General features: G+C 54.8%; 9 protein-coding genes across 9 annotated transcripts; 4 read left to right on the top strand and 5 right to left on the bottom strand.

The window, feature by feature from the left end:
* Nucleotides 1-450: 450 nt before the first annotated feature.
* On the bottom strand, nucleotides 451-9902 carry CLAFUR5_14606 (uncharacterized protein; the record flags this gene model as incomplete). The annotated part of the gene is made up of 2 exons (XM_047913754.1): nucleotides 451-5166; nucleotides 5541-9902. 2 exons carry the CDS (start codon nucleotides 9900-9902, stop codon nucleotides 451-453), a joined length of 9078 nt encoding a protein of 3025 aa, XP_047769596.1.
* Nucleotides 9903-10550: 648 nt separating this feature from the next.
* On the top strand, nucleotides 10551-11600 carry CLAFUR5_14605 (Integral membrane protein sed5; the record flags this gene model as incomplete). The annotated part of the gene is made up of 1 exon (XM_047913753.1): nucleotides 10551-11600. The coding sequence occupies one exon, from the start codon at nucleotides 10551-10553 to the stop codon at nucleotides 11598-11600; it is 1050 nt and encodes a 349-aa protein (XP_047769594.1).
* A 2339-nt stretch (nucleotides 11601-13939) lies between these two features.
* On the top strand, nucleotides 13940-14959 carry CLAFUR5_14604 (uncharacterized protein; the record flags this gene model as incomplete). Its single annotated transcript, XM_047913752.1, has 2 exons — nucleotides 13940-14505; nucleotides 14563-14959. 2 exons carry the CDS (start codon nucleotides 13940-13942, stop codon nucleotides 14957-14959), a joined length of 963 nt encoding a protein of 320 aa, XP_047769643.1.
* A 919-nt stretch (nucleotides 14960-15878) lies between these two features.
* CLAFUR5_14603 (uncharacterized protein) lies at nucleotides 15879-17553 on the top strand (the record flags this gene model as incomplete). Its single annotated transcript, XM_047913751.1, has 4 exons — nucleotides 15879-15992; nucleotides 16044-16269; nucleotides 16323-16735; nucleotides 16807-17553. The coding sequence occupies 4 exons, from the start codon at nucleotides 15879-15881 to the stop codon at nucleotides 17551-17553; spliced, it is 1500 nt and encodes a 499-aa protein (XP_047769640.1).
* Nucleotides 17554-18118: 565 nt separating this feature from the next.
* On the bottom strand, nucleotides 18119-18628 carry CLAFUR5_14602 (uncharacterized protein; the record flags this gene model as incomplete). The annotated part of the gene is made up of 2 exons (XM_047913750.1): nucleotides 18119-18392; nucleotides 18462-18628. 2 exons carry the CDS (start codon nucleotides 18626-18628, stop codon nucleotides 18119-18121), a joined length of 441 nt encoding a protein of 146 aa, XP_047769641.1.
* Nucleotides 18629-19239: 611 nt separating this feature from the next.
* On the bottom strand, nucleotides 19240-20088 carry CLAFUR5_20388 (uncharacterized protein; the record flags this gene model as incomplete). The annotated part of the gene is made up of 1 exon (XM_059463224.1): nucleotides 19240-20088. The coding sequence occupies one exon, from the start codon at nucleotides 20086-20088 to the stop codon at nucleotides 19240-19242; it is 849 nt and encodes a 282-aa protein (XP_059319209.1).
* A 463-nt stretch (nucleotides 20089-20551) lies between these two features.
* CLAFUR5_14601 (Glutathione S-transferase-like protein) lies at nucleotides 20552-21411 on the bottom strand (the record flags this gene model as incomplete). Its single annotated transcript, XM_047913749.1, has 3 exons — nucleotides 20552-21134; nucleotides 21191-21272; nucleotides 21333-21411. The coding sequence occupies 3 exons, from the start codon at nucleotides 21409-21411 to the stop codon at nucleotides 20552-20554; spliced, it is 744 nt and encodes a 247-aa protein (XP_047769389.1).
* A 572-nt stretch (nucleotides 21412-21983) lies between these two features.
* Nucleotides 21984-23159, top strand: CLAFUR5_14600 (uncharacterized protein; the record flags this gene model as incomplete). The annotated part of the gene is made up of 1 exon (XM_047913748.1): nucleotides 21984-23159. The coding sequence occupies one exon, from the start codon at nucleotides 21984-21986 to the stop codon at nucleotides 23157-23159; it is 1176 nt and encodes a 391-aa protein (XP_047769639.1).
* Nucleotides 23160-23630: 471 nt separating this feature from the next.
* Nucleotides 23631-23913, bottom strand: CLAFUR5_14599 (uncharacterized protein; the record flags this gene model as incomplete). Its single annotated transcript, XM_047913747.1, is given in 2 exon segments — nucleotides 23631-23876; nucleotides 23896-23913. 2 exon segments carry the CDS (start codon nucleotides 23911-23913, stop codon nucleotides 23631-23633), a joined length of 264 nt encoding a protein of 87 aa, XP_047769506.1.
* Nucleotides 23914-25515: the final 1602 nt, after the last annotated feature.

Raw genomic sequence — 25515 nt, 5'->3', positions numbered from 1 at the left:
CTTGGCGTGAAGACTACAGCCTTAACAACTCTCATAGACAGTCGCTATCACCGACCATCCAAGGCTCAGTGTCCCAATGGTAAGCGGGTGTCTTTCTTCGCTTATCGGCACTGCACCGCCGTATCGTCGACGTCAAGTTCGATATACTGGAAACATCGCACGTGAGTTCCCTGGCCAGTCGGCTCGCTGTAGAACCTTAGGTAGTCGAGCAATTCCTTTATGCAGATCAGGAGCGAGCGTCCTACACAAGTTAGAACTACTCGCCCCACGCACGCATCCTCATAACCACAACCATCAAACATCAAAACATCACACCCATTCCACATCTCTGCATATCCCCACCCTCACCTCACCCCAAATCCACGCCTCCCTCCCTCCCCACCTCCCTCTCAAACTCCCAAAACACCCCATCCATGCCCACCCCCCCCCTCCACAGATCACACATCCTGATTAATACGCCCCACCCCCAGCCCTCGGATCCCACTCCTGCCCCGGGTAACTAGCACCCCTCATAATCAACTCCTCCTCGCCCACCGTCGGATCATCTCTGCGTCCACTATACCCGCTCGAAGGCCATCTCCCACTACTCGGTGGTCTGCCTCCTCTGGTTCCCCCAAACGCTCGTGGTTGCGCGTGCGGATGATAAGATTGCTGCTGCTGCTGTTGTTGTTGTGGCTGGGCTGAAGCGTAGTAGCGGTTCTGCTGTGGTAACGATTGCTGGTTCGGTGGTAAAGACTGTAGAAGTTGTCGTTGTTGTTGTGGATTGTACTGTTGACCTGCGTACTGCGGATTTCGCGTTTGTGGTGGTGCGTATGCGCCCGGTGAGGAAGGATACGGGCCGTCTCCACCGATGTATTGTTGCCGGATTGGTTGTTCGTCTTCCCATGGGATCGGTCTTGGAGGGCCGAGTTGACCAGACGGTGTGTATGGTAATCGTGACTGTGGCTGTAAAGCTCTTGCTTGATGGTACTGTGGTGCTCTTCCTGACTCGAGCTGTGGTGCACCAGTAACGTCGTAGTCCTGCTCGACATTGTACTCAGCGCCGGACATTCGTCTTCCATCTTGTCGTGCGCGAGGCATATCGATAGACCACGGAGTCTGTTGATCATGGTACTCCTTCGCTGGACTCCGTGCCATCTCCTCCCCAAGAGAGCCAACCCGATTCTCACGCGGAACTCCATAGACCGGTCCAGTATCCCGAGTCTGAATCGGCGAGATAGCGATAGACCCATCCGACCCAAACGGCCTGGCCGTCTGTGGCGACATCTGCGACACCTCAGACCCAATCGACATCTGCCTCACTCGATTCGGATCCATCATACGCTCCATATACGCACTCGGCGTCGGCCCACTATACGCTCCCTGCCCACTAACAGGAATCTGCTCCTGTACATTCGAGCTCGAGAAATTCCTAAACGTCGGCGGCCGACTACCACCAGGCGGAGGACCAATAGGCTCGACAGATCGATTGAAGCTTGCATCAACAGGCCTGAAAGCTTCTGGGACTCTCGCAAGCGGCTGTCCTCGTCCTGGGCTGTTGCCAGAACTATGCAGTCTTCGAAACTCTGGTGGTAGTGGTGCACGAGGCTGTGGTGCTGAGCTTAGACCATACCGTCCTTCTGGAGGAGGCTGCACAGCACCGGTCGCACCGGGCGGTGGTCCTGGTGAGAACGTCCGTTCCTGCTGCTGAGCCGTCTCAGACACACTGCGCATGTGAGCGGCATTTGCTTGGAAAGCCGGCAGATCCTGTCTCCGCCTAGCTTCGTACGCTTCATAGCCTCGCACACTGCCTGTGACTGAGCTGCTGTTCGCTGGAGGTACATTCCTGACCACCGTGCCACTACCCTGGCGAAAAGTTGGAGGAGTCTGTGCTCGAAGACTGTCCTCTCTACTCGGCGGAGCGTTCTTCGTAAGGAGATTCGCCTTCTTGCTGTCACCAGCAGAAGTATTCGACCTCCCAAAGAGCGACCCAAGCCTCGAAAACCGCTTCTTCTTAGGATCAACACTAGATTCAGCGCGCTGGACCTTACGCAGCGTATTCGGCTTCGAAGTTTCTTCCGTAACTTGATACGACTGTTCAGCTTGCACCACATAGCTTGGTGGAAGTGGTGTCAAGGAGCTCTCTCTGCTAGAATCCACCTTATCAATCCTAGAAGACCGCCTTGAAGAAAGAGCTTCCCAAATGCCAGAGCGTCGTCGTGTCTGCTTCTGTTCCTGCTGCTGCTGATCATTCCTCTGAAGCTCAGAGCCCACAGTGCCATACTCATGCACATCCTCCAGGCCCATGAGCATGTGCTGATCCGTGACCTTACTAGGTGGCACAGACCCGCCAAAGACATCGCCACTCAGTTGTCTGCTGTGGCGAAGCCTCTCATACTCTGTCGGCTGGACGACAGCACTATTGCGGAACACCGGATGCTGCTGAAATGGAGGAGTCCCAGTTGGTGGCCCACTAAGTGCGCTGACATCAACCGGGATCTCAGGTTGTTGCTCAATCCCAGTGGAGATCTCCTCTTGTGGCACTCCGCTAGAATCCTTTGGCCCAGGCATATATGACAATGGACGCTCGCACAGGAACGGCCGCCGGTCTGCGTACTGTCGATTGGCAAATCGCTGCTGGAATTTCACAGGTGTCAAACCAGTCGACACAGGCTGTGTTTGCTGCGCAGCATCCACATCACTATTCGCAGGTTGACTCTGCGATGTCGTCAAAGATCCACTAATCGGTCCTGCCGGTACAGTCTGTGCTGACATGGCTGGTTGCTCCAAAGCCACTCCTCTGTCTTGTGCTCCTAGGCTCGACACAGACGAATGTCTGGAAGGGCTTGTAGTATTATGGTAGCTGTCCGGGTCGCCACCTTCTGCAGAAATCTCACTCCTGGCGTCATCGTCCTTAGCCTTCACCTTCATGGCTGCCACGGGTACCTCTGCAGCGGCAGGAGAAGCAGCAGCTTCTCGAATCTCGCGTTCCATCTTCTCGATCGCTTTCTCGTGGCCGGTACTCAAAGCGCGATGTACACCACTAATGTCATACTTATCGCCAGTTCCTGACCAAGGCACTCTTCCCGCAGCGGGCGACTTCTGCTGCAAAGGCGAAGCGACTTGTGGTTTCGCCGACGCAATCGTCACCGGACTGACTTGATACACATCTTCCCTCGCACTGACGCTTTCGCTGCTAGGTATCGTAAGCGGTGCGAGCGCCATACTGTCCGGCCTTCCGCCGTTAAACTCCGAGTTTCGCCGCTGGCTTGGCAAAAGCTCAATGTCACTAAATTTACGCTGGTGTGGTCCTGGTCGCGGCGATCCGCTCGCTGCAGCAATCACTCTGCCGAGACCAGCGTACTTTCGATGTCGATCAGCCGGACGGCTGTCATCTTCTTTGTCGCTGGGATAGTCTGTTCCTTCATACAAGGCTTGGGTCGATTCTTGCGCTAGGCTCGATGTTGTAGTTCCTTCCACTTGAGATTGTGGTTTTGCGGCCTGATCGACCGTCGACGCTGGCTTGTTTCCAGGACTGCCGAACACAACCTCATCAGGCTGCCCACTCCGTCCAGCCCTCTCCTCCTCACGACTATCAGCACTGGGCACAGGAAACAGTTCAACCCCAAACTCGCCGCTCTGCCTTCCCATAAACGGCGCAGCACTGCTTCGCCGCTTCGCCACTTCTAGCGACGCCCTTCTATCACCCTCAAACGTCGCCGTCGTAGGCGCAGGACTAGGCAGCACACCCAGCCTTCGCGGACTCTCCGCCTGCTCCTTCGTCGGCGTCTTGGGCGGGATCGTTGCGTCGGGTTCATTCCAGGCTTCCGTGCGATCTGGTGAGGCCATTGACATGACTCTCGACGTTCGAGTTCGCTGTGGGTTGGGGTCTGGTCGCTTCTGCTCCTCGTTGGCGGCTCTCTGCTCTGTGTCCGGGGCATTCACGCCAGAGTAGCTCGATTCCATATGCGTGTGGTCGCCCATGCCTGGCCGCACAGCGACGTCGGATAAGTCATTGAGCGCGAAGTCAGCAGTGGCGGTAGCGGAGCCATCTGGTGCGACTTGATCTTCATGTCTCTGTCCGACAAGATTCGGGTTGGAAAGAGCCAAACTAGCCGGTCGACTGCGAGCAGATCGGGTCGATGACCGACTCATGGATCTGGCCTTATCTTTGAGTCGTCCAAAAGCCTGACTAATCGGCCTTCCACTTGCCCCCGTACGAGTACTGGACGGAGTCTGCGATCGATCTCTCTTGCGAAACGGGCTCGAACGCGAGGTCTGCCGTGAGAGCGAGTGAGGTGTCGGCGACGTGAGGCCAGCGGGCAAAGTATTTGGGATAGACGGCGATACGAGCGTGGCTGACACCGCTGGGCTGCTCATGGTGGCGTTGCCGAAACCTTCAAACTCTGCGGCAGCCATCCGCGCGGGAGCCAATTCCGGACTTCGGGTCCTCGTCAGCGCGAGAGGTGCAGATTCCTGCAGAGGTGAGGTCCTCCCTGCATCGGGATCGTGCATTGCCGTGGATATATTAACGGGCTCATGTGCAATGTTCCTTGCTGCAGGAGAGCTTGTTCCAGCGTCGGCTTCTTGCGCAGATAATGAGTTTCTGGTAGCAGCCTGAATCGCGCGTGAGTCGTGAGTCGCATTTTGTTCCTCACCCACAGCATCGACGGGTACAGGACCGCTCACTACATGATCCTGCTCAGCACTCACGAAGCTGTCATCTCTCGATTCATCGTGGGCTACGAGGTCGTTCATCGGCGTGTCACGGCCACCAGCTCGAACACTAGCATCGCGCTGACTCCTTGATACCTCATTGCTGTGTGTTTCATCTTCGGTAGTTCGATGTTGCCTGGTCTCATTTGTCGATAAATCTGATGTGCCAGGCGCTGGAGGCGTACGAATTTCGGGAAGCTGAATTGTAGTGCTTGCTTGCACTTCTCCAGTGGCTGGTCGTGTCTCTGGCTGATCGAGATGCCCCGTAGCTGCTCTGGCCGATGTGGGATCCTTCGGTATAGCGTCCTGACGCATCGGTGTTGAGATGGGAACAACATTGCTATACGCAACCGCAGCTGGCACATCAGGTACCGTCGATGCAGCAGGCATCGACTGGCTCGACTGCTGCGTACGAGATTTGAGAGGCGACGCCTGAGCAGGAGTGCTCGACTTGACGAGGGGTGAAGAAGCCTGCACTTACCATAAGCTTGCATCTCTTTCATTCTCAAGAAACAGATCATGGGTCGGGGTATACGATGTGATCAATGTAGGGAAGAGGAACAGCAGGTGAAGTGTGTGTTTGCGCCAAGTCAGAGGAAGGCATTATGCTCAAAATATGATACACAGGAATGGTGAAAAAAGAGAGGCAATGTCGTAACACCATAAGGGAAAAAAGCCCCGCCAGTAACGCCTTCGCTCAGCTGTATGGTGTCCAGCACGAATATCAACCCTGAAGCAGTCTCAGCCAAAAGCCAAACCGCTTGTATGCCTCGTGTATGTGTGTGTGTGTGTGTGTGTGTGTGTATAGTGAGGGATGTTCGAGAAAGAGAAGGAACAGATCATACCTCGTTCTTGCCGCCGCGAACACTGCCACTTCCACTGGCAAGCCGGCTCTTGGACTTGTTGAACCAGCTTTTGGCGCCTTGACTGGCTTTGCCGCCGAGGACGTTGGCGTTCTTCATGAACTCTTTGCCTTTGGCTTTGACTTCTTCCATGTCGACGCCCTTGCCATCGCCCAGGGTGCTCCTTGTAGGCTTGCTGTCGGCTGCACTGGTGCCGTCTGTGCTGCCGATGGAGGTGCTTCTTTGTGCATCACCGCCCGCAAACTTGTTCTTGAAGTTGGCCAAGCTTGGGCTGGGTTTGTGGCCACGCTTGAATGTGTTTGTTCCGGGACTCTGGAGTGCTGGAGGCTTGAAACCAGTATGAGATGTAGACAGGTTCGCGTGCTCAGGATGCGTCTCGAGCATCTTGCTGAGCCAGTCATCGAGCCCAGTGTTCATGCCGGCGAATGTGTCTCGCGTCTCGTTATAAGTAGCAATGCGCTCTTCAGGTGTCTTCATGGCAAGGATGTTCCTGAATGGCGGTATCGGTGCGCTTCGTCTTGACGTTGAAGGCGAATCCGGACCTGGAGCCATCGACGAAGCATTTTCGTGACTCTTCTCCGGGACATGTGGTATCTCGCTACCGCTCGTATCATCGTCAGCACCAGCATAGTATGAAGGCAAGTTTCGAGAGTGAGGCTCGTCGTCTGTGATCGGCGACGGCGCCAGATCTTGCAGAGAGGGGTTGGTCTCAGTCGGCTGCAGGTTAGTCTCGGGTGATAAGAGCTCTTGAGTTCTGGTCATCGGTGAAACCAAATTGTCGTTTGTGCCAACAGGCGCAGCAGAATGCGTCAGATCATGCTCAGCTGCCGATGGTTCTTTGAGGACTGGAGCACTACCTTCTGCGGGAGAGTCGACTTGGTCTTCAGGATTCATGACGTGCAGAGCCTTGTCACGAGGACGCTCATACGCCATTTCAGGCTTGATCTTCGGGCTGCGAGGCTCTGGCTCTGGTATAGCCTTCTGGCTTGAGAAGACTCCGTTCCTGTTCTCCCAGCTGAACCTGGTGTCCAGAAGACCAGGGCGGGTAGAAGTGGCCTCCACAGCTGGGAGTGGTGTGTTGCCTTGTTCCATTCCGCGCTCGTTGCTTGGCGCGTCTAATGCGTCTTGCGTGCGTTCGACATCTTCGGTGATGCTCTCGCGTTTAAGCTCGTCCTTCTTCACCGGGTCAAGGCTGCGCACGATCTCATGGCGCAAGCGATCGCTGTCCATGTCGTCGCTGCCAGTATCGGTTGACAGTGTAGGTAGTACAGTCGGTCGTTGTGGGGAGAGAGATCCTTGCTGATTCTCCGGCGACGCCTCTCGCGATTGGAACCTCAGTGGCGCTACCGAGTTGAAGTATTCACCGCCAGCAGCAGCGCTGGAACCGGGCGCGGTTCGCCTGGGGGTATCCTTCGCGGGAGGCGTGGGTGCCACAGATGATGCTACACTTGTCGGTGCATTCGTGCTGTCACTGTCAAGGCGCATGAGATGTGGCCGATTGAAAATTGCCCCAGTTGGGGCCTTGGCTTGCGTTTCGGGTTGGTCAACAGGAGCTGCAGGGGCGGTCGATGCAAAGTCCCGCGTTTGATGGCCGACGCCATACTGTGAGATGAACGACGACCCGAGTTGATCGCCATGTTGCTTCAGCGTGGCAAAAGCTGCGGGTTGCGCTTCTGGCTCATAGTGTCTTGTAGGCGATAGGTCAACTACCTCGTCAGACGTCGCCCTCTGTAGTGTAGGGACCGCCTCCGATGAGGGCATGTTAGGTAACTCCCGAAGTTGATGCTTCTTAGTAGTCGGAGTCAGGTCGATGTTGTCGTCAGACGTTGCACGCTCGAGGCCTTGTGGCATCGTTGGCGTCAGTGGTGAAGTCTCATGCATCGCCCTAGCATCCGAGTTTGGCGGCGGGGTCTCGACAGAGGGAGTCGGTGCAGTACTGATCCACCCACCGGGCAGATCGGGTCTGAATGATTCTTCACGTCCGAACTCAGGCCGATGTGGCTGAGGCGCTGCGAACCCCACGGGTTCTCTCGCATCGTGATCGGCGACAGGGTTCTCAACAGCAAGCGCCGACTGCGATGTTCCCTGTCGTTTCAGCCTTGGTGCATCTGTGCTGAACTGACTCCAGCTTGACTTGTTCGAGCCGATACTCGCAGCCGAGTTGCGCCTGGAATGCTCGTGGATCTGGTGGAACTTGTGCGCAATCTCGCGAACGCGGCTGCGACTCTTCGCTGGACTATCTGCACGGCCTCCATGTGCAGGTGTGCCGGACAGTGGTGACCCAAGTCTAGCATTGGGTGAGCGCGGAGATGTCGGGTTTGGTGTGCCAGAGTGCGTCTCTAGAAATAGCTTCTGGCTGTCTCTCTGCGCCTCTGCGATTGCCGGCGAGGCAACACCTTTGTCCGACGAAGAGTTGACAGCCGCCGCAAGATCAGCCTCACGTTCACTGTAGTTGGTGTCGCTCCTGCCTCGAGTAGCTGTAGGAAGCGGTTTGTACGCTGCCGGTCCTCCGAGGTCGCGCACATCGCTTACCTCACTAGCTGGTGTCTCGGCAGGTTCGAGATGAGGGTCCGGCATCTCTGCAGCTTGGTCCGCCACGTCTGGTGCGTCATTGTCCGACATTGGAACTGCGGACAGGGGAGCGCTGAGTCGCTTGTTTGCAGTCGTCTCGAGCTCAGGCGTTCGTGCTGGCGATGTACCAGTACTCGGTGGATCCAGACTTCGTCGGTATCCAGGCTCGAAGCTTGAAGGACGTTCTCCGCTGGCAGTCCGGCTGTGAGCTCCCGGAGACGGCTTGCGAGAGATCCTGTGTTGGCCTTGAAGTCCAGGTCCAGGTCTCGAGGCTGTAGGCGTGTGAGCAGAAGTTGGTTCTTCCGCGATCGAGGGTACAGTCTCTTCCATACGCTGCTGTTGTTGGAACTTTGCAGTAGCTGCAGACGGCACTCTGCTCATGATAGGACTGATACCAGCTGTCGAGCTCGTGTCGCTCCTGTTGATACCAGTACTGCCGTGCCCCTCGGAATTGTCTCGCGACAGAGGCGTGGCTCCCTCGTGGTCGAAAGCTTGATGAACTGCCGACCTGAAGCCGGAGGAAGGCTGGTGCTGAAGCGCTGCTGAGTTTTGGTTGGCGATCGCATCTACGGATACATCGTGCTGACGTTCTGCTGCAACTTGTGCGGCGGGATCGGTACCGTATGGTGCTCGAGTAGCTGTGGGCGTGTTTTGCAGGGAGCTGAAAGTGGTCTGTGATCCAGACAGTCCAGCTGTGTTTAGTGATGTAATTGCCCTCGATGTATCTTCCGATCCAGCGTCAAGTATGCGTGCGAAGTCATCACCAAAGCCAGATACAGGCGCCAGCTGAGGTAACGTAGGGCTCGTGTCGCGATACTCGCGGGGAGTCAGCGTTGATCGTCCAGGCTGTGATGCCGAAGTTACAGCACCTGTGTGGAGAGTTGGAAGCTGGCCAGAGGCAGCATTATTGCTGGGCTGTCTGTTCTCAGTGTCCACATTTGGCACCTGATGATCCATGAACATCCTCGACTCCCTGCTTTCAGCAACGGGTTCGAGCCCAAGGGCTTGATTCGGTGACACCTCGCTGTTCAACGTATCCATTGATGGCCTGCCGCCTTCTTCAGCTTCGGATGCCCTTCGCTCAGCTATCCGCTTGTAAATGTCACTGGGCCTGATGATGGGCAGAGGCTTGTCAGGATTGTTCGCGTCGGCTGACACGGGCGGCTTTGTGACGCTCTCTGCAATAGCTCTTGCTTCGGCGGCTTGTGCGGCAGCTTCTGCCGTGCCACCTCTCATGCTGCTCTTTCTAGGAGGGAACCACTCGTTGGGTGTAGGCGAGGCATGCGGCATCGGCGGGGCACCGGGCCTCATAGACAGCGGTGGCGGGACTTGCTCTGGGTTGGTGAAGTCGCGCGGTCTGCTTCTGCTGCGCGGCATGTCATGACTGCCTCGCGCTCCGCTCGCTGCGCTTCGAGGTCCAGCTCCATAGTCGTGCGAGGGTCTGCGCGGCTCTTCATACACCGGAAAGGCCGAAGATGAAGCAGGAGCAGCAGGCGCACTGAACTGTCGCGCCTCGTCGCCACGATCGAAGCTGTTTGTCCGGTCTCGTGGGCGTCCTTGCTGATATGGAGCTTGCGCTTGGGCTTGTGCTTGTGGCTGAGGCGGTGGTGGTGGGTCATCGTAGCCGTAGTATCCATCATCGTACCCAGCCCATTCGTCGCCTTCGTAGTCGTATGTCGGCGCCTTTACCCACTTCTGTGTCTTGTGCCGCTGCGGATTGCTTTTGAACGAGACTGGCCCGCCGGGAATGTTGGGTTGCTGGTTGTGCGACATGTTCTCTGGTTGTTGTCGCCTCGAGGGCTCCCACACTGTCGGTAGCTATGTGGGCCGCAGCATGATCTGGCGATGTGTCGAAAGCGGTCGCGTTTCCTGCGGCGCAATGCCGCCTGGGTGTCTGGGTAGGCGGACTGCGGACCACGTAAGGCGAAGGCGAAGCTAGCACGCAGAGCCCAATGCAGTGGTGTTTCAGTGTTTCAGCGCGCGTCGGCGCTCAAGCACAGCCTGCTGCGTCGACCCTGCGATACCCGGTGAATGGGCCAGGCGATTCAGAAGTAGGTGACGGTTTGATGTCAGGCATCGTGCGTGGCGTGTGACATGCATGCATTCATCGATTGACACTCCCTCCTTTGCCCTACACATTTCCTGCCATACTACTGGCGCGCACTTCCTATGATCCTGCCACTGGCCGAGATCTACAATTCCACCCACACGCCTGAAACAGCGTCAATCGCGCAGTCGTGGTCCGGCGTTGGCGTGTCTTTGTGGTGCTGCCCTGCGCGTCCACTACCGGCTTTCCGAGCGGCATGGAAGCATCTTCTGGAATAGAAACCGCCTCCGACGCTGCATCGTTTCCTGCGACCGAGGCACCCGCCCGACCACATATAGACCCTACGCCTACCACTTCCCTCACGGCTCGCGCACATGTCCGCTCTCACCATGGCCACTCACGCTTCCATACAAGACCGCACGCCCGAGTTCCGCAGCATCCTCGCACAAGCACAGAAGTCCCTCGCGCGGCAACGGAAAGCAGGCGGTGCGCAAGCACAACCACGACTACAGCAACAAAATGGCCAAGCGACACCACCCACGAGGAAACAGCGCTCGGAATTCGCGCGCAATGCCGCAGCGATTGGACGTGGCATCTCCGCCACAATGGGCAAGCTACAGAGGCTGGGAGAGCTGGCGAAGCGGAAGACGCTGTTTGACGACCGGCCTGTCGAGATTGCGGAACTCACATACGTGGTTAAGCAAGATCTGGCGGGTCTGAACCAGCAGATCGGGCAATTGCAGCAAACGCAGAGGCAGACGAACCAAGGCAAGCAGGTGGATCAAGAAGGAGAACACAACAAGAACGTGGTCGTCCTACTACAAGGACGCCTAGCCGATGTTGGCGCGAACTTCAAAGAAGTGCTCGAAGTACGAACGAAGAACATCCAAGCGAGCAGAAGCCGACAAGACAACTTCGTCAGCAGCGTATCGCAGCAATCGCACCTCGGCGACGGGCCCGGCAGGACAGATTCCCCTTTATACGCAACACCACAACGAGGACCAAGTCCGAAGCCACCACAATCGAACGGCGCAGACGTCCTATCCCTCGACCCTTCCTCCGATCGTTCCGCGTTATACTCAAGTGGTGGAGGCCAAGCATCGCAGCAGCAACTGCAACTCATGGAAGAAGGCAGCTCCTCCAACACATACATCCAACAGCGAGGCGAAGCAATAGAAGCCATCGAACGCACAATCTCCGAACTCGGCGGCATCTTCGGACAACTCGCGCAAATGGTTAGCGAACAGGCCGAGCAAATCCAACGAATCGACGCCAATACCGACGATGTGGTGGATAACGTCGAAGGCGCACAACGAGAGTTGATGAAGTACTGGAGCAGAGTGCAAGGCAACAGGTGGCTGGTGGCCAAGATGTTTGGCGTGCTGATGATATTCTTCCTGCTTTGGGTTTTGATCGCTGGGTAGATGCATCTACCTCTGAGCATAGCGACGGCGTTCGAGGATGGGAACAAGATACAGATCGAAGCTTCAATGCATGTGCTTTGGCTTGCATACACGCAATGCTGGAATCGGGCGTGGGGCATTGTATAGACACTTACTGCTTCTCTGAGCACACTATAGTAATCACAGCGCCGGCCGATTTCGATCGAGGCCGCCTTTCCAGCGTACATGTCGCCAAGGCTCGAATATGCAAGTAGGTATCATCGCTAGAACTAAAGCACGTCAGGTCTGGATTGCGCCCGGGTGGCTTGCTCCGCCATGTTGCACTGCGGCTGACGGCGAGAGCGACCTGCGAAGGCGCTGCAGAGACGTGCCGTCATCTTTTTGTTTTGGAACTCACATCACACACACACACACACACACACACACACACACACACACACACACACACACACACACACACACACACACACACACACACACACACACATGGCAAGTAGCCGGAGCCGAGAGATCTCTGCAGATGCGATTCCTGGAGGTGGCTTCTTTCGCGAGTCGCGACGTGAGGCTGAAGCTGGTTGAGTTTTTTGGTGCGAATGTTCCGCGGTATATCATACTTTCTCATACCTGGACGGACGATGAAGTGCTTTTCGCCGATATAGCGGCTGGTACCGCGCAGCATAGACGTGCATTTCAGAAGATCTTGTTCGCGGTTGAGCAGACCCAACGAGATGGTTGGGAGTACTTGTGGGTAGACACCTGCTGCATCGATAAAAGCAGTAGTGCGGAGCTGCAGGAGGCTGTTGATTCCATGTTCACTTGGTATCGGAAGGCCGAGAGGTGCTACGCTTACCTCGACGATGTAGCCTCGTCTTCGGACATTCAACCAGCTTCTATCGCGAACCGCGCGGCAGCCCAGCCGTACTCCATGACCAACAAAGGACTTCAAGTCCGATTGCCGCTGCAGAAAGTCTCACATGGAGTGTACCTTGCCATGCTAGATTGCGACCCAATTGAAGGGCTCAGGACTTCGTTACCAGGAGTACTTCTGCGGAGGCTAGTCTCGCGATCGAACCAATTCGCCCGCATATGCTGCGACAAGGTTGTAAGATCCGATACGTTCGAAACGGCAGTTGCGGAAACATTCTTTGTCCGCCAGGAACCCGAGGCCGGCGGCTGGACCGATGTCCTCTTCCATGCCCGCAGGTCGCGTGTACTACCGTCGTCCTTACCCTTTGACGGAACAACACATTCTGTCCGTCTCCGCCTGAGCCAGAGTACCAAAGAGCGATTTCATGCAGTACGATACGCATTTTACGGCGATGGAGACTTCCGACTGCTGCAGGCCGACACAGATACTACCAGCAGCGACGCAGAGCCGCGGGTCCGTCACTTAAGCCGCACTAATTTTCATACCCACGTGAACACCGGCATGATGGTCTATGAGAAGCACACCAACAGATGCTTGGTCATACTGCTGGCTTCTCCCAGCCCGCCGTTCCTTCGATTTGGTGCCTTTCACCCTGACTTCTCACAGTGCCCAAATCTCGATCTTCATCTACAAGTTGCGGGGAAAGAGATGGTATACGCCGGCAACAACCTCCGCTATCAAGTTTCAATCACAGCACAGAGCCTCACGTCGTCCATCGATCAGGGACAAGTCACAGGGCCTGGACATGTCCTTCGTTGCAGATGTCCCATGGCCACGACGTGCTGCGATCGACATCGATGGCACGAGTTGACGCTGCACATCGAGCGCTACCAACATGACAAGAAAATCTTCCTTCCTGCGCCTACGGAACCGCTCGTGTGCATGGGTGCAGACCTCCTCGCGCGCTATGCGTTACCTACGCTGCCCAACTTCATCCCCTTGACGGAGGATTGTCCAGTACACACTGTGACAGGACTTGGTAGTCCTCTGCCGATATGAAGTGTGCAGTGCTTGATGCGCGGAAGCCTGCAATATATCAGCTGGATGTGCCTCTCATTCTTCGTATCTAAGCAGCCAAGCTTTTACTTGCTCAAGCTGGCACGCACAGCTCGCTGCTCATGCTGCCAAGCGAGCGAGTACCACGCGACAGATCACACTACACCAGCAAACTTGCTCATTGCGCTGTATATGTATGCGTTTCCAGGTGCGTTGTGTTCTTCACAATACTCACAGACGTCGCGAGTACTACGAGCCAAACACTATGGACCCTTCTTCTTCGAAAGCAGGACGCCGATCCTCGAGGTGTGGCTAGCACGTGGGACAATGCAGCTGGCCAATTGGGTTCATTGTCGCTGAAGGCACACAGATCTGGCGAAGCGGCGGAATATGGCAGGTCTGGTTGTCAATCAGTCGATACGACCACATTGTCTTCATGGCGAGTACAAAGCTGACATTCGAGACTGCACTGGCAACGGCTTCAACGGAATCCTCGCCTCAGCATATTATCAGAGACAATATGCTCTTCCGCAGGGCAGTATGGCTCTTTAGCATCACGGCTGCAACACTTCAGCTACAACCACAATGCGACGCTTCAACCAACGGCACGAGCTTCACTGGCGAAGAAGGCTCTGAGCTGAAGCTCAACAGCACGACCGTCCGCAAGATTGACGCTCAAGATGCCAATCAAGGTGTGGCGGTCGATCGCGACCACTTTTATTCCATCGACAACTTCTCCATCACCAAGCACAACAAGACCACCGGAGAGTCGCTGCTACAGTGGTATGGCGGGAAAACTGGACCAATCATCCATCTTGATGGCGGCGTCGTGATCGATGGCATCCTCTACGCGCCACACAGTAACTATCCACAAAGCCCCATCACCAGCAGTGTCGAGATGTGGAATGCGACAACACTCGAGCACATTGGCTCGCATGCCTTTGGCATCTATCGGGGTTCTTTGACTTGGATCGATCAAGATGCAAACGGGACGTGGTTTGGGTAAGACTCTGTCATGTTATACTCACTGCTCCACATCCAACTCACAGATCATCCCAGCACATTCGCAAACTACGACCGCATTCAATCCGGCCAAATGCTCCCCTACGGCCTCACAATGCGCACGCAGCTCGTCCAATTCAGCCCCGACTGGAGCGTTGCACGATCTTGGATATTCCCAGAGGCTCTTCACCAGTCCTTCAGCCCGATGTCGAATAGCGGCGGCAGCTTTGGTCCTGATGGGTGGCTTTACATTACTGGCCATGACGCAGCGGCGGTATATGTGATCAAGATACCGTCTGCTGGATCGGATCTCATCTGGGTGGCGACTATTGATGCTCCGGATATCGCTGGACAGGGTATTGCTTGGGATCGATCTGAGGGGAGGAATGGGATGAGGGGAGGAATGGGAGTCTTTATGGGATTTCGAGGGAGAGGAGTCAGGTTGTTGAGATGAAGGTGCCATTGCAGAATTGCAGCTGGGACATCCCGACTACGACTGGGGCAGTCCATCGACCTGGCGAGTTCGTGGACGTGAACTGAACCTTCTCCAAGTAACAGCAGCACGAGTTGTCGGCGACCTGCATCGTTTGGTTACACTCCTCGGCTCAAGACTTGGGACCTACTGCATGACCTGCAGGCTGGGCAGCGGCGCTGCGGTCTTGGCTCTGGGCCAAAGTTCACGCGAGCTACTTTGCTTTGCGGGCACAACTTTACAACCTTCCTGTTTGGGCTCTACTTCCGACCTATCGTATTCTCGAAGATTTTGAATAGGTAGGTGATTGGAGTGAGGCAGGGTGCACTGCTCTACCAAGGCCTTTGGTATCCGCACTACATCGTCGGCCTACGGATCATTTCACAACTACTCACGTTGCAGCTGTATCACAGAGATGAGACCAACGACTATATGAAATATTCCCCTGACATGGAGGTCAACGCACAGCACATCTTGCGTTTCGTCCAGCAAACACCAACGGCGAAGCCGAGCACCACGCACGCGGGCATCCTGCTCCCTTGGCAGGAACATCATCGCCAAGTCCCAATCATGCAGCACTCAACTGGTTCGCACGACATCCCAAGAAACTCCCAAGACGCCGCCCAGAAGCCTATGCTATACGACGAAGATGCTTGTGTGCAACTTCGAAGTTAATGATACTCTGTTAGGAAGGTATCATTGCAGTGGTAGTCGCTCTACTGGCCCACGTTTGTCACTAACAGTCAGTGCAGCAGGAACCAGGCATGCAATACGGACTGCAAATCGCCACTGGGAGGGGAGTAGCAGGTAGGTATAAAGTGCAGTGCGACCATCGAGATTTGGGGAGAGTAGCTGTGTCCAAGTTTCTTTTCGAACGAGAATATCGAAGTAAGCAGACAAGATGAAGTTCGCCACTGCCGCCGCAGCTGTGCTGCCGTTCGCTTCCGCCGCTATGTACACGAAGGAAGAGTACAAGTCTGGTGTGGTCATGGCCGAGATGAGGGCTGAGAAGGAGGTGAGAAGAAATAATGGCTAGAAAGTGTGACAGTATACTGACTCAGACTAGGCACAATGGGCTGTCCACCGTGCCCGTGGCGACTACGACTCCAAGAAGTGGAGCAACTTCGGTGGCAAGGGTCCCAAAGGAGACCGCGTCAAGTGCATCAACGGCAAGGCAGAAGCTGTCAAGGGCGATCCACTCCAGACGTTCAGATGCAAGGACATTGATATGTATGACTTCAAGTCTCATGCCGAGCTTGGGTCTGCTACTGGCGAGGGATCCGGCTCTTGGGGCGAGTACATTCCACGAAGCTTTCATGAAGTGCTCTCACTAACATCACCGTAGGCTGGACCGACAAGCACTCCCGCCGTGAATTCATCGCCATCGGCCAAGAAGACGGCACCGCCTTTGCAGAAGTCACAAAAGCCGGTAAGCTCGTCTACGTCGGCCGTCTCCCACAACAATCCTCCCCATCGATCTGGCGTGAGATCAAGGTCAATGGCGATTACCTCGTCGTCGGCTCTGAAGCGGTCGATCACCAAGTCCAGATCTTTGACATGCGGAAGCTCTTGAAGCTGGATCCAAAGAACCCGAAGACCTTCAGCACCCAGACCGATCTTACTGGACTGTTCACGGATATGCCGGTCGGAAGGTCGCATAATATAGTGGCCAACGAAGAGCTGAACTATGCCGTTGCTGTTGGCTCGGCGCCGAGGAATAGCAGCTGTGCTGCTGGTTTGATCTTCATTGACATGAAGGTAAGTCCCAAGATCAAGAGGCGTCCTCCGGGCCATTCAGGGCAAACACTAACACTCTTCCTCCCTCACAGGACCCATCCAAGCCCTTCTCACCAGGCTGCGCGCCTCAAGACGGCTACGTCCACGACGCCCAATGCATCGTCTACCGCGGCCCCGACAAGAAATACAACGGCCGCGACATCTGCTATGGCTACAACGAGGACACCCTCACCATCTACGATGTGACCAACAAGCAAGGCCCCAACGCCTCCACCATAATCTCCCGCACCCCCTACAAAGGCGCCTCATACACTCACCAAGGCTGGGTCCTGGACCCAATGTGGCAAACCCACCTCGTAATGGACGACGAACTCGACGAGGGCTCCGTCTCCCCAACCCGCGCAAACCCCGAATCCCCCGCCCTCGATGGTTTCCCCGTCACATACATCTGGGACATCACATCCCTCGAGGCACCCAAGAACACAGGTTTCTACAAATCTGGCGTGCGCAGCGTGGACCACAACCAATACGTCTACGACGGCTTAGCCTACCAGTCCAACTACGGCGCTGGCCTCCGCATTCTGGATGTCTCCACCATCCCTGAGAAGCCAGACGGCTCTGCTGTTGAGGAGATTGCCTTCTTTGACATCTACCCCGAAGATGATGCGATGCCCGGCGGAGGAGCTCCTTTGTATGCCGGAACTTGGAGCCATTACACGTTCCCCAGTGGATACGTAGTGGTGAACACGATTGAGAGGGGTCCATATGTGGTGAAGATGAGCAAGTTCGCAGGACGGGGCAAGGGGAGGAGGTATGTGAAGCGTGGACCGACAGTTTAGAGGGCTTGGATGTCTTTGAGATAGGGATCACAAATGCGCTGTACAGGGGATTATCATTAAGGCATGCAAGTCTTCAAAATGTGCCACCTTCAGTGATGCCGAAAATGCCGCTCGTCAATGCTGCCCTATGTGCAGAACGCTGTCCAGGTTGCCCATGTGGTCTCTACACTGGAATGTGCATGCTATATCGTACAAGGTCTTGGTGACTCGGGTTCGGGCAACTTTTCGCCTTTCGTCCTCGGGTTGGTCTTGATCGAGGAGGATAGTGATTGGTCGAAACGGCATGAAATATTCACTCTCAGCCAAGTCGCAGTTATGCATGCGAGCTGCAGCAGGTGGCGGGTTTTGAATGGTGAGAGTCTGCTGCTTCAGAAGCTTTCACAATGGCGACGATAGACCCGCCGTCGCCTGTAGCTCGATTTGTTGTGGCGATCTGCGGTGAAGGCACTGTGGTCTGCAAGCTTCTGTATGACTTCGGCAGTGGAATATAGCATGCTTCTGAAGTTCGGCCTTTCGCACAGTTTGTGGACTGGCAGATCGTCCGGACGGACATTCATCGTTCGCCTCAATCCATCCCGGGCACAATCTTCTGCTTCGTACACAACCAATCATACCCACCCTTCTCCGCGTTCCAATAACTCGCAAACACCAGCGTCAAACACATACTCCTCACAATCCGATCCGGCGTATGATAATGCTTCGCATTAATCAAAACTTCGATATTCGTAATCTGACCCTTGCCACCTCTCCTCGCAACATGCGGCATAACATCCACCGCCTCACATCTCCAGCCCGGATTCTTCTTGGAATTCTCCGTCAACTGCAACACAAGCTCCGCCCTGTTCAAACTTTTCGCCGAATAAAGCCACCCCGTACTCCGATGACACGGCGCCAGAAACGTGTCATACCGGTCCCATTCCTTGTTGTTCATAGCCTCGACCATCGTGAGCGGGATAGATTTGACATGTTCCAGAAGTTTGATCTCTTCGGGATCGTACACGAGAATTGTGTGAGAGTCGCTACCGCTGCTGCCAGCTTCGGAGGGGGGCGGTGTTAGTGGAGTCGGAGTGGCCATTGATCATGAGGATTGCGAGCGCCGCCGTTGTCCATCGCCAGGCTCGGCGAGGCGAGCGCGACCTGGTAGGTGGGAGGAGCACGGCAGATAAAGGAATCTGCCGTGTGGTTGAAGTGGATGTCGTGCAGGAAGATCGGAGGCGCCGGAGTAGAAGAGTGGAAAAGCCGCGGGCGCTAGGCTGAGATAAGAAAGGTAGTAGTGGCAGCTGGTGAAGCACGTGACTGTGAGACATGGGTCGGCATCTCATGATTATTGCCAAGGCGTCTGGAACTATACATTGCTGTGGTCTAGCCTTTACATGGTAGATGCTCCAATCCACATCGTGGCTTCGGATTCCACGCATGCCGAGATCTCGATGAGTATATTTTAAAGCGTCGAGGACACAAGAGGTGAGCGCCATGCTCTCGAAGACACATAGTGACACTAAGCGCTGCGGACCTGGCCTAGGCCCTTCAATGCTATCGAGCCGCTCGAGACAAGACGCTATAGTGCTCCTACTACTTTAGCAATTGCTGCGCTACAACTTCACTCCTGTAACGATCGCGAGATACCCCGCCTTATCTCCCCGACACCCCTTCGTTCAGCCCTCGGTCCCGTTCTAACCTTACATGTTACATGATTGCACACGTTCCTGCCTCCACCTTTCCTTCTACCTTCACCTTCCCTTCGACCGCAGCTATCTCTCTAGCTATCTCTTTACCAATCTGATTGGGCCTGAACCAGACCTGCTTGTGATAGGACCAAGCATCCGGACACGATGGCACCTCATCCGGTCGATTGACAGCAAGGAAGAAGTCGTCTCGGCAGCTCTTAGCGTGGCGCAGGACAGAGCTCCCAAGATCCGAAGGGCGGCACTTGAAGACAGCAGGGATCAGCTCGTAGATGTCAGTACTCAACTTGTGGGCAAGTGCGCCGATGCCTCTATCTTTCATGACTTCCCAGACACAGCCCTTGTACTTGCCAGACACCTGATACTGGAAGAATCTGGTGATGGCCCGCACGGTATATTCCGGTCTTATGTTTGCTCGATAGGATGGCTCGTGGACGTGGCCCCAGATGTAGTTGATAAGTCGACTCTTCTCTCGATCGTCCTGCGTTGGGTGGAGAAGGATACTGTGACATTCCAGGATCCAGTCGTTAATGCGCGCAAAGTATTGACGTTCTTCTTGCGAGAGACCTACCCTTGGCTTGACTTGGTAGTCGATACATGTAGCATATTCGACAAAGCTCCGGATCCGCTCCTCTCTGCTGTAGCTATCGTTGCTGAGTGTGGATCGTGTTGGCTTTGCAGTAACGCAGGACAAAACATTTTCAATAACAGCGTCTTCCCTCGAGGGTGTGCTCTCGTAGTTCGAGCCTTGACTGCTGCTGAGGCTCGGTCGGTTCTTTGCTTGGTCGCGCAAGATCTTCTCCAGAGAAGCCTGTGCCGTCGAGGCTTGGTGTGTCTGTCGTGCAATCATCGTCTCGATAAAGGCAGCGTTGATATTTGAGGGAGATTTTGAGGCGGCAGCGCGGTCTACTTGGCTAGACCTCTTCACCACTTCCAGTACTGTCTCCTCGGCGTCCTGCAGTCCTGCTAACACTGGTCTGCGATCGCCAGATTATGATACCGATGATAGTTGCCAGGGTTAAGATGATCAGAAGAGGGATCAGAATTCCGAGGTAAGCTGGCTTCATCGTGAGTGTTGAGATCGGAAGATAGGTGTGAAAGTGACGGGCTAGTTATATTAATCGCCTTGAGGATACAGTCTGCTAGTTGATGACTATCAGCTGAAATGAGGACATGCTTTGATTACCGTCCAGGACCTTTGGAGAGCATCGAATGTTTCCGCCAAGACATGTCATCGGAGCTAGAGGTGCCTTGTAGGCTCAAGCTTCGATTACTAGCATACCACACCTCATCTGGTGTAGGTCAATGTCCTCTCAAACGTCGTTGCGCTTGAGCCAAGGGCCACACGCCACAAAGAGGCTCTCGAATACTTTGTCAAACTCGAAGAATCTCTCCAAATTCCCACCACCCACACATCTCGCGAATTCCAACATTGCTGCGATGATGAAGTCGGCATAACTCGGTGTCGAGCCAAGACAGAATGGTCCACTTGGGTCTTCTTTGAGAACATCGACAAGCTGTTGCAAGCCAGGTGCAGCCTTCTCCCACGCTTGCTCGCCTCCAAACTTTGCCTCGTACTCTTCTAATGGCATGCCATACGTCTTGAGGCGAGCGTTGCGGTGAAACTGGATGTCGGTACCCGTCAAGACCTCGCGGGGCATTCGGGGTACGAGAATAGCTTGCAAGTACTTCATCGTAGCAAGTCGAGCCTGCTCAACACGAGCAAGGACGGGGACTTCAAGATGTGCTGATGGGTAGTCTGGTGGTGGATACGCCTCTTCGAGCGCCAATGCGATCTTCTTTGAATCCATTAGATGTCTTCCACCCGGGAAGGTCACGAACGGAATGGTGTGAGGCGCCAATGCTCCGAACGATGGGTCATGGGCCTCGATGCCTCTTCAGGTACATGTCAGTGCGTGAATCGGCTGTGGTACGGAGGACGTAGCCCGTACAAAGGTGCAGCTGTATCTGCGAATGGTCCGTGTATCCATTTCGTCTCGTACGGTATGCCTTTGAAGTTCAACAACAGGCGAGCTGTGATGGTGTCAGTTGGCTAGTGCTCCAGATCGCGCAAGACGTATTGGCAACACCGACTCTTCCAAGTGTTAGGACTCCACGTAGTACCAGTACCGAAGCGGCTCGGGCAGTCGTACAGGATGAGCGTTCCTGGCATTATCGTGAGATGTGTGTGGATGTTGGCGCTTTTCCATCCTCCATTGTGCTGTTGCCCCGCCGTCGGAGTAATAAGTGACGCTCGAGAATACTCGTAGCCGACGGCTGCATGGAAGGGCCAAACCTAACTTCAAGACACTCTCCAGATCTACAAAGAGACAGCAGTACGGCTTGGACGGCTCATGCGGTCGAAGAGAGCATCCTTCATCATGCTCAACCGCGTGGCATGTGCTGTCTCAAGGCTACGCATCCAAGCGGTCCCATACACATAGCCGTTGGTTGAGATGTTGCAACGACGAGATGGCATGCGAGAGTTGATGTTTGTGATGGAGCGAAAGGACATGGGAGGTAGAAGAAGATGATCGCCATGGAAGGTGCTTGCGGAGGAACTTCTGCCCGTTGAATATTGACGATGGCCTCACTAAGCTCTAGCTGGCAGATTGAAGGCCGTGAAACTCAAGCCTCTCCTTTCCCTGCTCTGCTGGTGTCGCTTCACTTCCACGGGACACGAACCTCGCTCGACATCGTCGATCTTGTCAACAATGTATGCGACAGCTTTGCAGATGCAAAGCCATGATTGTTCCCTTTCGTTCCTCAAACAGCCTTAGATCTCTCGTACTGCTGCTTCCTGTCCTCTCAATTGTCTACATTTTAACACTCCGTGTTATCCCAGCGTTCCACCACAATGTTCTGTCCACTGCGATACATCGCAAGGCAGTCTACCCTCCGACCACATACCTGGATCCGAACATCTCAGTCAACCTGGTGATCGCGTCACAAGCCAAGGACGACATATCCTGGACCAAGAAGCTTCCCATCCCGAACCTCAACATCATTCGATATGTTAGCGACGATCCGAATGCGCGATACCGTCCTCCAATCCTTAACAAAGGTCGCGAGGCCTTGATGTACCATACGTACATGTACGACTTCTACGATGACCTCCCGGACATCACGATCTTCACGCATTCTGAGGAGCACCCATGGCATATGGATGGGGTCTTGCAGCAGAGCATGTCTACTGCGCTGTCCAGGCTCAACCTGACTGCTGTGATGGAAAGAGGCTACTTCAATCTAAAGACCGGCTGGAAAGATGCGTGTCCTGCATGGATCAATACCACGAAGACACCAGACGACTGGAACGAGAGAGAAGAGCCATTCGTGGCATGGGCTTGGTCTGATAACTTCCGAGATGATCCTCCTGCTCCGGAGATCGTGGCAGGTCCCTGTTGCTCGCAGTTCGCAGTGACAAGAGACAAGATACGGAGCAGGGACAGAAGCCAGTATGAGTGGAGTCAGGAGTGGTTGAAGATGAGCGATTGGCACGATTACTTCACTGGCCGTGTCTGGGAGCACATGTGGCCGTGGCTCTTCCTGAGAGAGGCTGTCGATTGCGTTCCTGAGCAGGAGAGCTTGTGCAGGTTCTATGGGATCTGCTTCCAGGATGGTGAGACATTGGCGAAGTGGGAGCTGATGTGGGAAGGGAGGAAGAATGCGACGGAGAGCATGAGCTTTGTAAAGGAGGTGTGGAGCCCAATGGTAGTGAAAGAGCAGAGATTGCTGGTAGAGGAGCTCGGCAGATATCTCGACTTGGAAATGGACGATGCCATCAGACGAGGTAGCGACGAGAAGGTCAGGACAAGTCTTCTCACAGGTGCGACGACAATTGCAGATGACACCGTTTCGGGAATAGGCTCTGACGACGCTGGGATGTATCCGCACATTCACAACCATGCGGCTGGACATTGATAAGGCAGCAGCATTGCATGCCGTGTCATGCGCAAAAGACGAGCCAGCTTCTCGCTCTCGCCGGCAAGTGTGGATATCCAAGGCAACATTTGATCTCTTTGGTCATCACTGGTGTATCGACGTTGAGCTCAAGCTCTCATACCCAGACTCAGCTGGTTGGCACACTGAGGCTGTGCTGAGCACCCTGTCCAATCACGATCATCGAAGATCATCAGCGCTTCAGACCAACCATGACCCTGGTGGCATAGCAACCTGGAAGCTATCACACAGTCACTCATGACCTCGAATGTTGAAATACATAAAGGAGTGACCGCGCGGTACTTCCAGCGGGCAGCACGAAGGTCAACACCATCTTCGCCCTGCTGCGACACAACGACCCTCTGAAGCACAACTTTTACCTCCTCCAGGACGTGTCGCTGCACTACGATCCGACATTCTTATACAATAATCCTCGGACCTAACACATCTATCTCACGCTTCTGGGTCAAAGGACAACCTATCATCACGCTCCAAATTTGTCGCAGCTACACCACCGCCATGGAGCGATACACTATCAAGCCCGTGACTATCAGATATGTCAACACACGGCCCAAGTTCGAGGACTTGCTGCCATACGTGCAAGCGCTCGTGTTCGCGGTCTTGTGCCTTCTCTTCGTCTTCTAGCGAGGAAGGTCCTGGCAACTGCGACTCCGCGACATCGGCGTCTGGACTGCATGTCTGAGTCTCTGGTACTTACCGAAGCCGCTGTGGGCATTGAGTCGGGCCATAGGATACACGGTCTACACATGCCTCCCCGGGTCTTTCGACGCTCTCGAATTGCCAAGCCATGCGACATTCATGCGCGATTTGAAGACTGTTGAGCCTAGGGACGATGAAGAGTGCAGAACTTGCCTGGACAGCGAACATCCCGTTGCCAATCTGCCTCGGGGTCATCAATTCTGCATCGGCTGTCTGGATCTTCTGGGCAAGTTATACCAGAGAGCATGTCCAATTTGCCGCGTGCCATTGTTCAACTGCTACGACCGCCTTGACTATGCCGCTACGAAGGGGCTTTGCGCCATTCAGGCTGTCAATGCGGCACTATTCTTGTTCAAGGGCATCCCTGAGGCGCGGCAGCATGATTACATCGGCGCATCAGTGGATCTCACCTTTGTTTGTCTTCTGGCGTCTCCATTCGTGATAGAAGCATATATCACTTGGCTCGCGTATCATACCTTCGGAGACGACTGGTGGATGGCTTCGCCCAACGTAAGGCTATCGAGGAGTAGCGCCATAAGGAGTTGCCTCTCTTGTGCAAACGCTCTGTCTATCTTGTGGCAGGAGTTGTAGATGATCAATCGAATTCGCGCGACAATGTGGGCCAGGAACTGCGGTGGGTAGAGACCGATACGAGAACATCTCGAATGAGGCTTCAGTAAGGTACTCAGGACGAGCATTGGGCCCGTCGGCAAAAAAGGAGGCTCACAGAACACCTCAGCAACCACGATCATGGTTCAAAGCACCCTCTCTCTATCACTTTGCCAGTCTCTACACCGTGAAAAGCACGACAATCACCAATCACACTGCAATGGCAAAAATGCAATTGGATCCTAGCGCAAGCAAAAAGGGAGACCAAGCATGCGAACATGCCTCCATTCGGAGTCGAACCGAAGACCTCATCATTACTAGTGATGCGCTCTACCACCTGCGGGTTGTCAGTATGATCGCTCAACAGCACAACTCAACGTAGTACTGACTGAGCTATAGAGGCTTTGGCGTCCATTTGCTAGGATTTGAAGCCCGTAATAGGCCGACATGATGTTTCACTGTCTCTTTTTCCAATATGTCATCTCACAATGGGGCCGGCCGTACTGAGCAAAAAGAACACGAAACACCTACAGTGCGCTTTCGACATACACGACGGATAGCATCCAATCAGAGTACTGCCATGGCACAGAAAGTCGTGATAACCCGAGTGCCGGGTCTGAAAAATCTTGCTCGGCCACATCCCGGTGATTCACTCACCGCCGAAGCTCGGGCCACCCACAAGCAAGACTGCGACAAATAGAACAAAACATACAACACGAGGGATTCCCACATGGTCATCCACCGTAGTACTAGTCTCGCGGTACAGTGCTTGAAAACGGTATGGGAGCGAACGAATTGCCTTCGAGTGAGACAGACTGTAGTCGAGTGTCGGTCGTTCGTTCGTATTGCTGATCCTGCGTGTCTACGGAGCAGCAACTGTCCGATTGATTCTACTTGCGAGCTGCAGGTTTCGACATACAGTAGATCTTCCGTTATAGCGTTACTCCGAATAACGATATCTCCGTTGTAACGATACAATCTGGAAGTCCACGCAGGGGTCAACACCACC

The sequence above is a fragment of the Fulvia fulva genome, chromosome 13 (genome assembly GCF_020509005.1).
Source record: "Fulvia fulva chromosome 13, complete sequence".
Classification (NCBI taxonomy): Eukaryota; Fungi; Ascomycota; class Dothideomycetes; order Mycosphaerellales; family Mycosphaerellaceae; genus Fulvia; species Fulvia fulva.
Note: the sequence above shows the minus strand (reverse complement) of the source record. Positions and strands in the feature narration are given on the sequence as shown.